Source organism: Pediculus humanus, genomic scaffold (genome assembly GCF_000006295.1).
Source record: "Pediculus humanus corporis 1103172107751 genomic scaffold, whole genome shotgun sequence".
NCBI lineage: Eukaryota > Metazoa > Arthropoda > Insecta > Psocodea > Pediculidae > Pediculus > Pediculus humanus.
The window spans coordinates 183,481-196,378 of record NW_002987351.1 but is presented as its reverse complement, the minus strand read 5'-3'; the positions used below and the strand labels follow the sequence as shown (position 1 = coordinate 196,378).

At 28.8% G+C, this 12,898-nt stretch overlaps 3 protein-coding genes across 3 annotated transcripts; 2 read left to right on the top strand and 1 right to left on the bottom strand.

Annotated features, from left to right (window-relative positions):
• Positions 1-590: 590 nt before the first annotated feature.
• Phum_PHUM344540 (uncharacterized protein) lies at positions 591-5,356 on the top strand (the record flags this gene model as incomplete). Its single annotated transcript, XM_002427733.1, has 4 exons — positions 591-678; positions 798-4,802; positions 4,900-5,079; positions 5,184-5,356. 4 exons carry the CDS (start codon positions 591-593, stop codon positions 5,354-5,356), a joined length of 4,446 nt encoding a protein of 1,481 aa, XP_002427778.1.
• A 3,804-nt stretch (positions 5,357-9,160) lies between these two features.
• Positions 9,161-10,883, top strand: Phum_PHUM344530 (uncharacterized protein; the record flags this gene model as incomplete). The annotated part of the gene is made up of 3 exons (XM_002427732.1): positions 9,161-9,449; positions 9,866-10,465; positions 10,855-10,883. 3 exons carry the CDS (start codon positions 9,161-9,163, stop codon positions 10,881-10,883), a joined length of 918 nt encoding a protein of 305 aa, XP_002427777.1.
• Positions 10,884-11,416: 533 nt separating this feature from the next.
• Positions 11,417-12,879, bottom strand: Phum_PHUM344520 (uncharacterized protein; the record flags this gene model as incomplete). Its single annotated transcript, XM_002427731.1, has 4 exons — positions 11,417-11,726; positions 12,397-12,548; positions 12,632-12,720; positions 12,795-12,879. 4 exons carry the CDS (start codon positions 12,877-12,879, stop codon positions 11,417-11,419), a joined length of 636 nt encoding a protein of 211 aa, XP_002427776.1.
• Between the last annotated feature and the right edge of the window lie 19 nt (positions 12,880-12,898).

Genomic DNA, 12,898 nt, shown 5'->3' with positions numbered 1-12,898 from the left:
GGTCGCATTCAACAGCAGCAACAAACACCACAAAAATTTATAATTATATTATTTACGCGACATAAAAAAAAAACCTTTTTCTCTTTTTTTTTTTTTTTAATGAAATTTATTATGAAATTCCAACGTTTTTGTTTGTTTTATAAAAAAAAAAAATATATATTCGTGTCATAAATAATAATAATAATGATAATAAAAAACAAAAAGAAAAAAATGGGGAGTCCGCGGAGTTAACCTATCACAACAACTTTTTTATTAAAAAAAAAAAGTGAATCGTAAATAAAAAATTTTTGTATGAAATTTTTTTTTTGCTCTCGTTATTAACTTTAAGAGTCGAATAATTATATATATTAATAAAAGGTCATCGACCCCCGTGCCGAAAAAAAAACAAACAAACAAACGGTAAATAGTATTTCGTTAGATTTATTTTTATTATTTATTGATTTATTTGTTTGCTTTAAAAATTGTTACCAATTAATTTTTTTTTTAATGAGAAGGATTTAAATAATAATAAAAAATTTATTTTAATCGAAATTGCTAGAAGGAAAATTTAATATAAAAAAATATTTTCTTGTTGGAAAACGTTAAGCAAGATGGCAAGAATTCAAAATAATGATGAAAATATAAGTTTTATAACTTTTAGAAGGTTCATTTTCGATCATGATCTAAATATTTTCACACGTTTTTGATAATTAATAAAATCGTTTTATATTTTCGAAAAAAGGAAAATAATTTTCCCCCTTGTACGTTTGTTTATTATTATTAGTCTGTATTTAATTGATTATTATTATTATTTTCAGACAGAAGGTATCGACAATTAGGAGAAGTAGATTATAATCATAATTTTAAATGTAATTCAGAAGGATTTTATGCCGATCCAAGTAATTGTAGGACGTTTTACCGTTGTGTCGATGTTAATTCCAATGACTTTACGAGGGAAAATTTAAAACCTCAATATTTAGCATATCGATTCGAATGTGGAGAAGGAACGGTTTTTGATCCGGATTTAAATGTTTGTAATCATGCTGAAGACACTGCAAGGAGTGAATGCGGTGGCAGACGACACCACGGATCGAATAAAAACAAACCTTCGAATGGAAATCAACCATACGATCCGGCGAATCCTCAAAATCCTTCGAATAATCAATCTCCGTTATCAAACGGCCCGAACGCAAATTCTAATAATATGTGTCAAGGTCCGGGTTTTTATCCGGTTCAAGGGAATTGTCAAAAATACATTAGATGCGTTGAAAATGGTAACGGAGGTTTTAATAAATTTGAATTTACATGCGGACCGGGAACGGTGTGGGATCAAGCTTCCATGACGTGTAATCATCCTTCTGCCGTGCCAGGATGCGGTGCGCCTAACGAATCATCCGGCCCAGGAAATTATCCTGATTACGGAGAATATCCAGATGGAGAAAATGTTGACTATTCGCAACCATCTGGTCCAGAAAATTATCCGAACTCAGGTGGACAACCAGGGCAAGCGCCTTACCCAGGAGTTGGAAATAATCCGAATCAAGGACAATATCCAAGGCCTGGATATCCTCCCAATCAGGGAAACTCTCCGTACCCTTCAAATTCACCAAATCAAGGACAAAATCCAGGGAATTATCCCAATCAAGGACCTTATCCGGGGTCTGGAAATTATCCAAATCAAGGGCAATATCCAAAACCTGGAAATTATCCCAATCAAAGCCCGAGTCCAGGCCCCGGAAATTATCCTAATCAGGGTAACTCTCCAAATTATTCAGGCCCACCCAATCAAGGACAATATCCAGGGAATTATCCCAATCAAGGACCTTATCCAAATCAAGGGCCAAATCCAAGCTCTGGAAATTATCCCAACCAAGGAAATTATCCGAATTCTCCAAATCCACCACCTTATCAAGGGCAAAGTCCGGGTCCAGGAAATTATCCGAATCAAGGACAATATCCAAAACCTGGAAACTATCCTAATCAAGGAAATTATCCGAATTCTCCAAACCCACCACCCAATCAAAAACCAAGTCCAGGCCCAGGAAATTATCCGAATCAAGGTCCTTATCCAGGGTCTGGAAATTACCCCAATCAAGGGCCAAATCCAGGCCAAGGAAATTACCCCACTCAAGGACCTTACCCAGGATCTGGAAATTATCCGAATTCAGGCGGTCCCCAAAACCTTGGATCTTATCCAGGAGGTAGCTCTTATCCGAACCAGGAGAATTACCAAGGGCCTGGAGAGCAGCCTAATCAACCTGAAGAAAATTCGTCAGAAGATTGTCCATCTTCTGGCTTTTTTGGTGTTCCGGGAAATTGTAATAAATTTGTAAGGTGTGTCGAAAATGATCAAGGTGGTTACACTAAATACGAATTTCAATGCAGCCCAGGTACCGCTTGGGATTCTAATCTTCAAACATGTAATCACGCGTCTCAGGTAGAAGGATGTAATGCGTCTGAAAATCCTCCAGAGCAAGAAAATAATAAACCCGACCAAACACCATCTACATCTAAACCAGGCAGTTCAAGCAATAAAGATAACTCACAGTGTGAAAGTGAGGGATTTTTTGAAGTAAAAGGCGATTGTAAAAAATTTTATCGCTGTGTCGATAACGGAAACAATATGTATGTGAAGTATGATTTTGAGTGTGCTGAAGGTACAGTTTGGGACCAATCAATTCAGGCATGTAATCACCCATGGGCTGTAAAAAGAAATGATGCCAACTGTGGATCTTCTCAAACTGAACCACCAAATGAAACAATGACCACCCAGTCTACAAGTCCTTCTACGCCTTCTAGTTCATCACAATTAACTTCGTCGACATCTTCACAATCGACAACTTCAAGTCCCACATCTTCAAGTTCCGCGCCTTCAAGTTCCACGACTTCAAGTTCCATGCCTTCAAGTTCCACGCCTTCAAGTTCCACGACTTCAAGTTCCATGCTTTCAAGTTCCACGACTTCAAGTCCAATGTTTAGTCAAACTAGTTCTGGCACAACTACATCAATGCCATCGACTAGTCAATTACCATCTACCCAGCAGAATCAGAACCAGACACAAACTCAAACTTCGGAATCAAGTTCAACGACTCAACAAAATCAACAAACCACTTCCACTCCATCAATGCCTTCGTCAACCAGTTCATCAACAACTCGAAAACCCACGACAAAAATGCCATCTAAAGAAAAAGACCCATCAATGCCTATACCAGGCAGTATGCCGTGTAATTTTACTGAAAAAATGCCAGGTCCAGTAAAATGTGAGAAAGCAGGCTTTTTGCCAGACCCCAATGATTGCAAAAAGTTTTATAGATGTGTAGATTGGGATGGTGATCAGGGAGAGAAGTTTTCGATATACTCTTTTGAATGTGGTCCTGGTACAATTTGGGATCCTACTTTAGAAACCTGTAATCATGAGAATTCTGTTTATCCTAAAAGAGACTGTTCAAATAAGGATAGTGAACAACCATCATCTACACCTTCAGAATCATCTTCACCAACCCCAAGTACAATGAGTACAATGATGACAGATATGTCTGAGCCATCTTCTACTCCAATGACTACTGAGAATCCTGAGGAAGTAACGACAAAAATGACTCCAACTGATAAAGCTGAAACAACTACAGAGGCAATGACTGAACCTGCAACAACAGAAAGTTCTGAAGAAACAACAACAAATCCAAGTTCAACAGAGCCCACGACTATGAAAAGTACGGACTCTGAATCCTCTGAGCCTACTTCTACAAGCTCAACAGAAAGTATGACTTCGGGTTCTACTGAGCCTACAACTGAGTCTACGACCCCAGACTCTACCGAAATGATGACCTCTGGTTCAACGGAATCAACAACTTCCGTATCTTCGGAATCAACGACTACAGCTTCTACAGAGAGCATGACTTCTACTTCAACAGAAAGTATGACATCAGACTCTACAGAGAGTATGACTTCTACTTCAACGGAGAGTATGACTTCAGGTTCAGCGGAGAGCATGACATCAGATTCCACAGAAGCCATGACTTCAACTTCTACAGAGAGCATGACTTCAGGTTCAACGGAAAGCATGACATCAGACTCTACAGAGAGTATGACTTCTACTTCAACAGAAAGTATGACTTCTACTTCGACAGAGAGTATGACTTCTACTTCGACAGAGAGTATGACTTCTACTTCAACAGAAAGTATGACTTCTACTTCGACAGAGAGTATGACTTCTACTTCAACAGAGAGCATGACTTCTACTTCAACAGAGAGCATGACTTCCACAATGGAACCTACAACTCCAAACTCTTCAGAAAGTACAACTTCAGATTCTACCGAATCCACGACTCCAAACACTTCTGAAAGTACAACTCCAGGATCGACCGAGTCGATGACTTCAACTTCCACCGAACAAACAACCACGGGTTCTACAGAACCTACGTCGACAAGTCCTCAGGAATCTACAACATCTGATTCAACAGAAACATCTCCCACTACTGAACCAACCACCCAAATGACCACCTCACGCCCAACAGATGAAACTGATCAAACAGAATCAAGTTCGGGTACAACGACTTCGAGTCAAACAGAACCAAATGAATCTACAACATCAACAACATCAACAACACCATCACCAGATAATTCAGAAAATCCCGATTGTCCAAAACTAAAAGAAGGCCAATCAGTATTCGTTTGTCCAACAAGTTTTAAAAGGCATCCGAAAAACTGTAATTTATTTTATCAATGCACAACATCTGAAGAAACCGGAGATGTTAATGTCATGGTATTAGCTTGTAAGAATAACACAGTATACGACGAAGAAAAAATTCAGTGTCTACCTCCAGGTTCGTTCTCTCTTCTTCTTTTTTTCACAGTTTGATAAAATCAAAACTAAATAATAATAATAATAATAAAATTTAATCTTAACTGTATTTAACGCAGAAAGTCCAGAATGTCGTCGACAAAGTAGAAAATTTTCAAAACGAGATGTTGGAGATTTGTCATCCGTGGTAATCGTTCCTCCGAATAAAAGACTGTGTCCGAGGGAAGGTTCATTTCCCTACGAAGGCGATTGTTTAAGATATTATAAATGCACAAGAGAAAGTAACGGAAAAATTCAAGGTCAGTCAAAATGAAAATTTATTATTATTATTACTTTTTTTAATTAGCACAAGTAAACTTACAAAAAAAAAAAAAAACAAATTTTCTTATTAATTAAATAACAGGACGCGTTTATCAATGTCCCGACAACCATTCATTTTCCGAAGCAACAAGTCGATGTGAAAAAACGGCAACGTTGCCAAAATGTACAAGATCCATAAAGGAAGCAACACCGAAACGATTAAAATGGATGAAATCAAAAGTTCCAATGGAACAACAACACTCCGACGAACTTTAACACTTTATTAATATTTAATAGTTTCCTTTTTTTTCCTTTGACTTTATCTGTTGGAGAAAAAAAACGATACTCTTCGATCAAACGAATTGACTATTATTTTTTTTTATTTAAATAATCGGAGGAAATCCTACAGGATTACCAACTGTCATATTAATTGTACTTAAAAATTTTTTTTTTTTTTCCTTTGACATTATATAAAACGATTACGTTTTTATTACAGGCTAGCAATAAACGAACGAACGAACGAACAATAAAATTTCATTTGAATAAATAACGTTATTTATTTTTTTTTTTTTGTCAAAGGAATTTAAATTCTTTTAACCAAAGATTTTTTTTTTTTTTTAAAATTTAAGGGATGATTTTTTAAATTGTTGTTAACAAACAAAAACAGGTGATGGGTAACGAATTGTATCGTTTTTTTTTTATTTATTTATTTACATAAACAGATTTAAATAAATAAATAAATAAAGTTAATTTTTTTTTTATTATTTAACGTTTATTATTATTATTATTCGTGCAATATTTAATTTAAAATTTTTCGTCGCGGTTTCGTGATTAATAATAATAATAATAATAAATAAATCGAAATAAATAACATTTCGTTCGTATTATTATTATTATTATTATTATTATTATTATTATTATTATTTTATTATTATTATTATTATCATTAATTATAAATAAAAAAACGAATTTATTGTTTTAATTTATGTTTAAATTATTGTTTGCCATTTTTTTAAAATAATAATAATAATATTTTTTACCGTTAATAAAAAAAATTATAAAAAAAAAATTTCAAGATTTTATTTATTCGAACCTGAAAACGATTCCTTATTTATTACCTGATAAACTATTTTATCCCGATAGGTATTCTACTCATTAAATAAATAAATCGGATTTCGAAATAATGATAATGATAATGATTATTAATTATTATTATCATTATTATTATTTAAAAAAAATTTTTTTTTTAAACTATTTTTTAAAAAAATTTTTTATTACGTAATTACGTAATTATTAAATCCCTTTTTTTATTTTATTATTTTACTTAATATTAATAATAATAATAAATAGGAAAAAATAATTCTTATTAATTTTACATATATATAATCCGCCATTTTTAATAAAAAAAGATAGAAGATGAGATAGAAATATATTTATGTATCGTATTCACATTCATTATTTAAAAAAAAAAAAAAAAACTTTAAGGCGATTGAATAAAAAAAGTGATTTTGCGCTCTAATTTATTTTTTTTATTAATGTTAAATCCTATTTATTATTTTTTTTTTTTTTGGGGGGGGGGAATCCCCTAAAAATGACATTTTATTAACATATATATAAATAAATAAATCTATTATCATTATTATTATTATTATTTATTTATTTACTAAAAAAAAAAAAAGATTTTGATTCGATGTAAGTTTATTTTTTTTATTATTATTCGATACTTATTAATTTAATTTATTATTAAAATAATAATAATAATTTATGTAAATTTATTTATGTAACATAAAATTTATTTAATAAATAAATAAAAACTATTTCGATTCCATTAATAAGCAAAAAAAAAAAAAGAAAAAAAGCAAAAGAAGAGAAAAAATTTTATCCTTACATAGAGATATTTTATAGTTTCAAGGTTTTTTTTTTTTTTTTCATTACGTTTAAAATTACATTATCGATTTTATTAACGATTTTCAATTTTTATTATTATTATTACAACAAACTACCATAAATACATATATGTACATAATTTTTTAAAAATCGTGTAAGAAGCAACAACAACAAATAATAATTTTTTTTTAAATGAAATATTTATTATGTTAAACAAGATTTTCTTCTTCCTTTCTTTTCTTTAAGAGAGGGAGAGAGAGAAAGAGAGGGTGGGGGTAAGGGGTTTTAAATCTTAAAGAAATTTAAAATCAATTTAATTCTAATTATTATCTTTGACAAAAAACAAAATATATATATATATATATATTTAAGAGAGAGGAAAAAAAAACAAAAATAAAATTAAAATAATTTTCTGCTCCATTTTTTTCAATCTTACACATGAACGAACACTCGAACGATTTTTCCTTATTTTTTTTTTTTTATTGTATTCAACGCCATCTTTTGATTTTTTTTATAAGTTCAAGAAAAAAAAAAATTTTTTTTTTTGCTGATTTTGCACGTGAAAATTTTTTTTTTTTTTTTTTCAATAAACAATATATGTAATCTGAACAATAATTATTAGTTATAAAAAAATCCGGGTTATTAAACAATTGTAAATTTATTTATTTATGTTATAAACAAAATCGTGAAAATAATAATAATAATAATAATAATAATAATAATAATAATAAATTGTTTAAATTAAATAAAAAAATAAAAAATTAATTTTTTGCGATCCTGTCGTCACCGTCACCGTCGTCGTCATCATCGTCGTCATCGCAGTTTTTTTTTTTTTTTTTTTCGTACCTTGAAAATCGGATACCCGTGTTAAAATAATAATAATAATAATAATAAATTACGCGTAATTTAATAATAATGATTAGAATTTTTTTGCTGATTCCTGTCGCGGAAAAATGCGTAGGATCAATTTATTAATTTACCTGATTAATCGATAAAAAAAAAAATTATTAAAATGAAAAAATAAAGTTTTTTTTTAATATATAGTTAAGTTGTTACGGTGTTTGTTTTATATTAATAATTATCATTATTATCACCTTCGGTAAGTCACAAACAAATTAATAAATTTTAATTAATAGAATTTTATTAACGCGATAAAATAAATAAATAAAAATTTTAATTTTTTCTCTATTAGCTCCGGTAGCGTAGCCCTTTCACCTTTCTCTCTTTCTTTTCCCTCGGGCTTACCACCCGCTACCGACAACTATTTAATAACAAATTTAAATTTTTAATAATAATAATAATAACAATAACAAACATTATAATCATCATCATCATCGTTATTATTTTTTCGAAAATCGTTCGGTCGACGGAAGAAAATAAAATAAAAAGATAATTTATAATTACTAGCGAACCACGAAATGAACATTTAAAATTCAAATCAGGTTCTTAAATTAATTTTTTTTTTTTCTTAAAATAAGATGGGAAAAGATTTACGAGTTCGGGAAAAATGTCAAAGGAAAAAAAAGGAAAAAAAAAGGAAAAAAAAAAGAAAAAAAAAAAGAAAAATTTTTTCAACCCTAACCACAAATAATAATTATCGTTAAAAAAAAAAAAAAAACTTAAAATTTTATTTCGTGACGAAAGGAAAAAACTTTTAAAAAAAATTATTATTATTATTATTATTATTATCATCATCATTATCGACCCATTATTATTATTAATTAATTGATCTAGATTTTAGCGGCGGGGGGGGGGGAACGATAAAACGTATTAAGAAATTCGTTAAAGAGAAAAAAAAAATTATTGTAATAAAATCATAAACAACAACCGGAAATCATCAAAAAAATAAAAATAAAATTTTGGCGGGAAAATAATTTTAAAAATAAGCGAAATGTGTCGTTTAATTACAAATATTTTAAAAAAAAAAAAAAGTGACTGATGATAAATTTCCTTTTGTTTACTTTTTTTTTTATATATACAATTAGTACGAATGTAAACAAAACATTTAAATAATACAAAAATATTATTATTATTATTAATAACTCGACGAAAAATGAAATAAATAACAATTTTCTTTTTTTTTTTTTTTTCTTTTAGGTATTTTACATATATATAAATATATAAACCATTCGTAGTGTTTATTTATATATATATTTTGATAATAAATAAATAAATAAATAAAAAGGGAAAGGAATGAATCTTCCAGAAGATCGTCATCCACTTTTATACGTGTACGTTGACGTGGATCATCAACAACCGGGAAAAATAAGGAGTAGATGCATATCACGTGGTGCTTCTGTTGTTTTGGGAAAATGGCCGGATCATTTAACATTCAGTTGGGTTTTGGGCGTTTTGGGTCTCGTTTCTCTTCTCACTTGTTTTCTTTTGGTTATTGTTGCCCTTGCCATGTCGTCTTCCGGTCATCACAATGGAAAAAGGGCTTTGATTGATAAATGCGAAAGAAACGCACACGTCGTACAATGTGAGTAAATTTTTTTCCTGAAAAATTTTCCTCCTCCTCGTCGTCGTATCCACATATGCGAAACACACACACACATAATTAAATTGAATCCACCTTGACCCGGTTATTATTTTTTCTTTTGGCTTTGTTATTATTATTATTATTTTTTGTTTAAATAATTTATTCGAGTAAACAATACCGTATTGGTTATCATCATTATTATTATTAATTTAAACCGTTTATTTAAGATTTTATATGCGTGTGTGTGTGTGTGTGTTTGAGTAAGGAAACTTTGGGGCAATAACGTTTTGTGAGAAAGAGAGGGAGGGAAAGGGGAGAGGTGGGGGAGAGAGAGAGAGAGGGGGGGGTTATCGAAATTTATTATTATATAATTTTAGTATAATTAAAAGGTTTTGCTTTTCTTGTTTTTGTTCCAGTCGTTCACATGAAAAATTTAGAAGATTTGACCATAAATGAAAACGCAACGTATTTCGTTGAAATATACATAAACGAAACAAAAGCAAATGAAAGTTTATGTTCGGTTGAATCGTACCTGAGACAAACGTCATCTCCGGTTTATCTGGTTCTTATACTATCAAATTCATCATCCAATAATGAAAATATAAAATTATATGAAAAACTCGAGAAAACGTATAAAAACTTTATGACGATCACATTCGATTTGAATACATTTTTTAATAAAACATTATTTGCCGATATACAAACAAACGATCCAATATTTCTTAAATTTTTAGCTAAAATATTAATTTCGTGGAACGTCGGCGGTACCGTTACGGATACAACAATACTAACCCTTAATAATTTCGATAAATTATTAAATAATGATAATTCGGACATGATCATAGGAATCCACGATGGACAACTCGTTTTATTATCGACAAAAAGATTTTGTCACGCTTACATATTCGATTTGTTAAAAACAATTTCCGAAACTAGAAACATATTAAAATATTCACAAATAAACATAATTGATGCGGCTAAAAAACGTTTTTGCCGCGGTTTATGGAATTGCGCCGGTATTAAATTTTTATCAACTTCAACGTTTTGCTATGCGAAAAATATTCACTACCACTATTATTATTATTATTTTAATAATGATGATAATTGTACATTTTTATTACCCGAAACGAGGGAAACGAACGATAATAATAATAACAATAATAATAGTCATAATAATAATAATAATAATACCTCCGGATTAATACGTTTAAATTATGAAAAATTATGTCCGATCGTAATGATGATGACTTCATCATCCCTTTTGTAAATCGTTCAACTATAAACGATACACGCACAGCAAAACCTTTTTTTTTGTGTGCTATTAATAATTTATTATTATTATTATTATTATGTAATTCTGCATGTAATATTTAAAAATAAAAAAATAAAAAAAAATACAAAACAGTATGTGAAAAAAAAATTGTGATGAAATGAACGAACGACATTTAATTCTCGTTTTATTATTATTATTTTTTTTTTGCTTATTAACGAGAGCAAAAATATTATTTTATTGTACATAAATAAAATAAATAAATAAATAAATAACCGTGACTTATTATTGTGATAATATATGTATATATATATTTTTTTTAATAAATAAATAAATATGTATGATCAAATAAAAATTCATTACCTTTTCATTAATTATTTATTATTTATTATGATTATTTAAATTATTATTATTATTAATTTCGTTACCCAAAAATAATAATAATAATTAATAAATAAATTTTGAATGAATTATGTATAATTATTAATTGAACGAATTTAATGAATTTTTTTTTTGGTTTAATAAAATTTTTAATAAAAAAATATGGATTTATGTGCATACACACACCGATTAGAATTTATTTTTCTCTTTATTATCATTATTACTATTATTAATAAGAAAAATACAAATAAATTTTATTTATATATATACATATAATGATAATAAAATAAATATAAATAAAAATAAAATAAATAAATTATTTATTATCGAGTCCGAGTTGTAGTAGTAAGAAAGCTCTTAAATTTGGATCGCGAACTTTTTCATTAATTTTATTTTTAGCAATGACGTCACCATTTTCAAAATGACGTCCTAATTCCTGTGCATATTTTATCCAAACGCAATTTGAACATGCTGAATTGCAACAGCATTCGGTCGTGGGTTCCGGTGGCAAATCATATTTTTTACCCAAAACTAAATTTTCCTCATCATTTTTTTTATTATTATTATTATTTTCACATTTTTCTCCTCCTTTATCACTCGTATTATTACTATTGCTCGCGTTTAATCTAAACGACCAATAATTAATTAATTGATTTGTAACGATTTTAACATTTTTCGTAACTCTCAATAAATAAAATGAATTTTTTATGCACGACATAACAAACGATAAAAAAAAAAAAAAAAAAACAAAAATAATTCAAAAAATTTTCCACGATGGTAATTTCCCGTCCTCCCAAAAAAAAAACAACAACAAAAATTATTTATTAATAATATAAATAAATAAATAAATAAAATTTGTTTTAGAATTTTTCGCTGCTTTTAGGTTATTTGAATAACATCAAATAAAATAATAATAATAAAACGCCATGTTTTTTTTCCCCTTTTTTTGTCAATTACAAGCTACCACCTGAAGAATGTAACAAAGTTAAAACAATGTTTAAAAAAAAATTAAAAAACTAATTATTTTTTGTAAAAAAACAATAATTTATTTATTTACAAATCGAATAAATTATCTATTAAAAAAAAATAAATAAATAAATAAATATATAAATAAAAAATTCCAATTGTATAAAAAAAAAGGAAAAATGACTTAATCATAAATCGCACATGGAAACATATTTTCTAAAAAAACAAAACACTTGAAACCAATTATGTATTACGATACCTGAAAAAGTGGAAAAGTGCAAATGTAAATTATAATGAAGTTATTATTATTATCGTAATAAGAAAACAAACGACGAGTAACAACAAAACAAACCTGACATGAAAATTTCGGTTCTATTTATTGTAAGACCTTCAGCAAACAAACGCATACCAAAAAAAACAGATTCAAGTGCAACAATCATGGCTTCCATCATAAGCCAAGGCATTAATAAAGCAGGATTAGTCTTCAAAAAAAAAAAAATAATAATAATAATTTAATCTTTTCTTTATTTTTTTTTTAATCATGGAAAAAAAACTCTTTTCGTACCTGTAAAACTCCAAAAATCATGAGCACGTAATGTTCGACGCTTAATATAGTAACCATAAGTTTTAAATCTCTTTCAGCTTCGCGACTAACTAAAAATTATTATTATTATTATTATCATTATTATTATTAATAATAAATTTTTTATAGGATTTATTTGTAAAACCTAAATTTTGATTTCCACGTCGAATTCTATTCCTCCAAAGAGAATCCGATGACGAACCCCTACAATCGGAAAAAATAATATCCATTATGTCTTAACGGCGACTA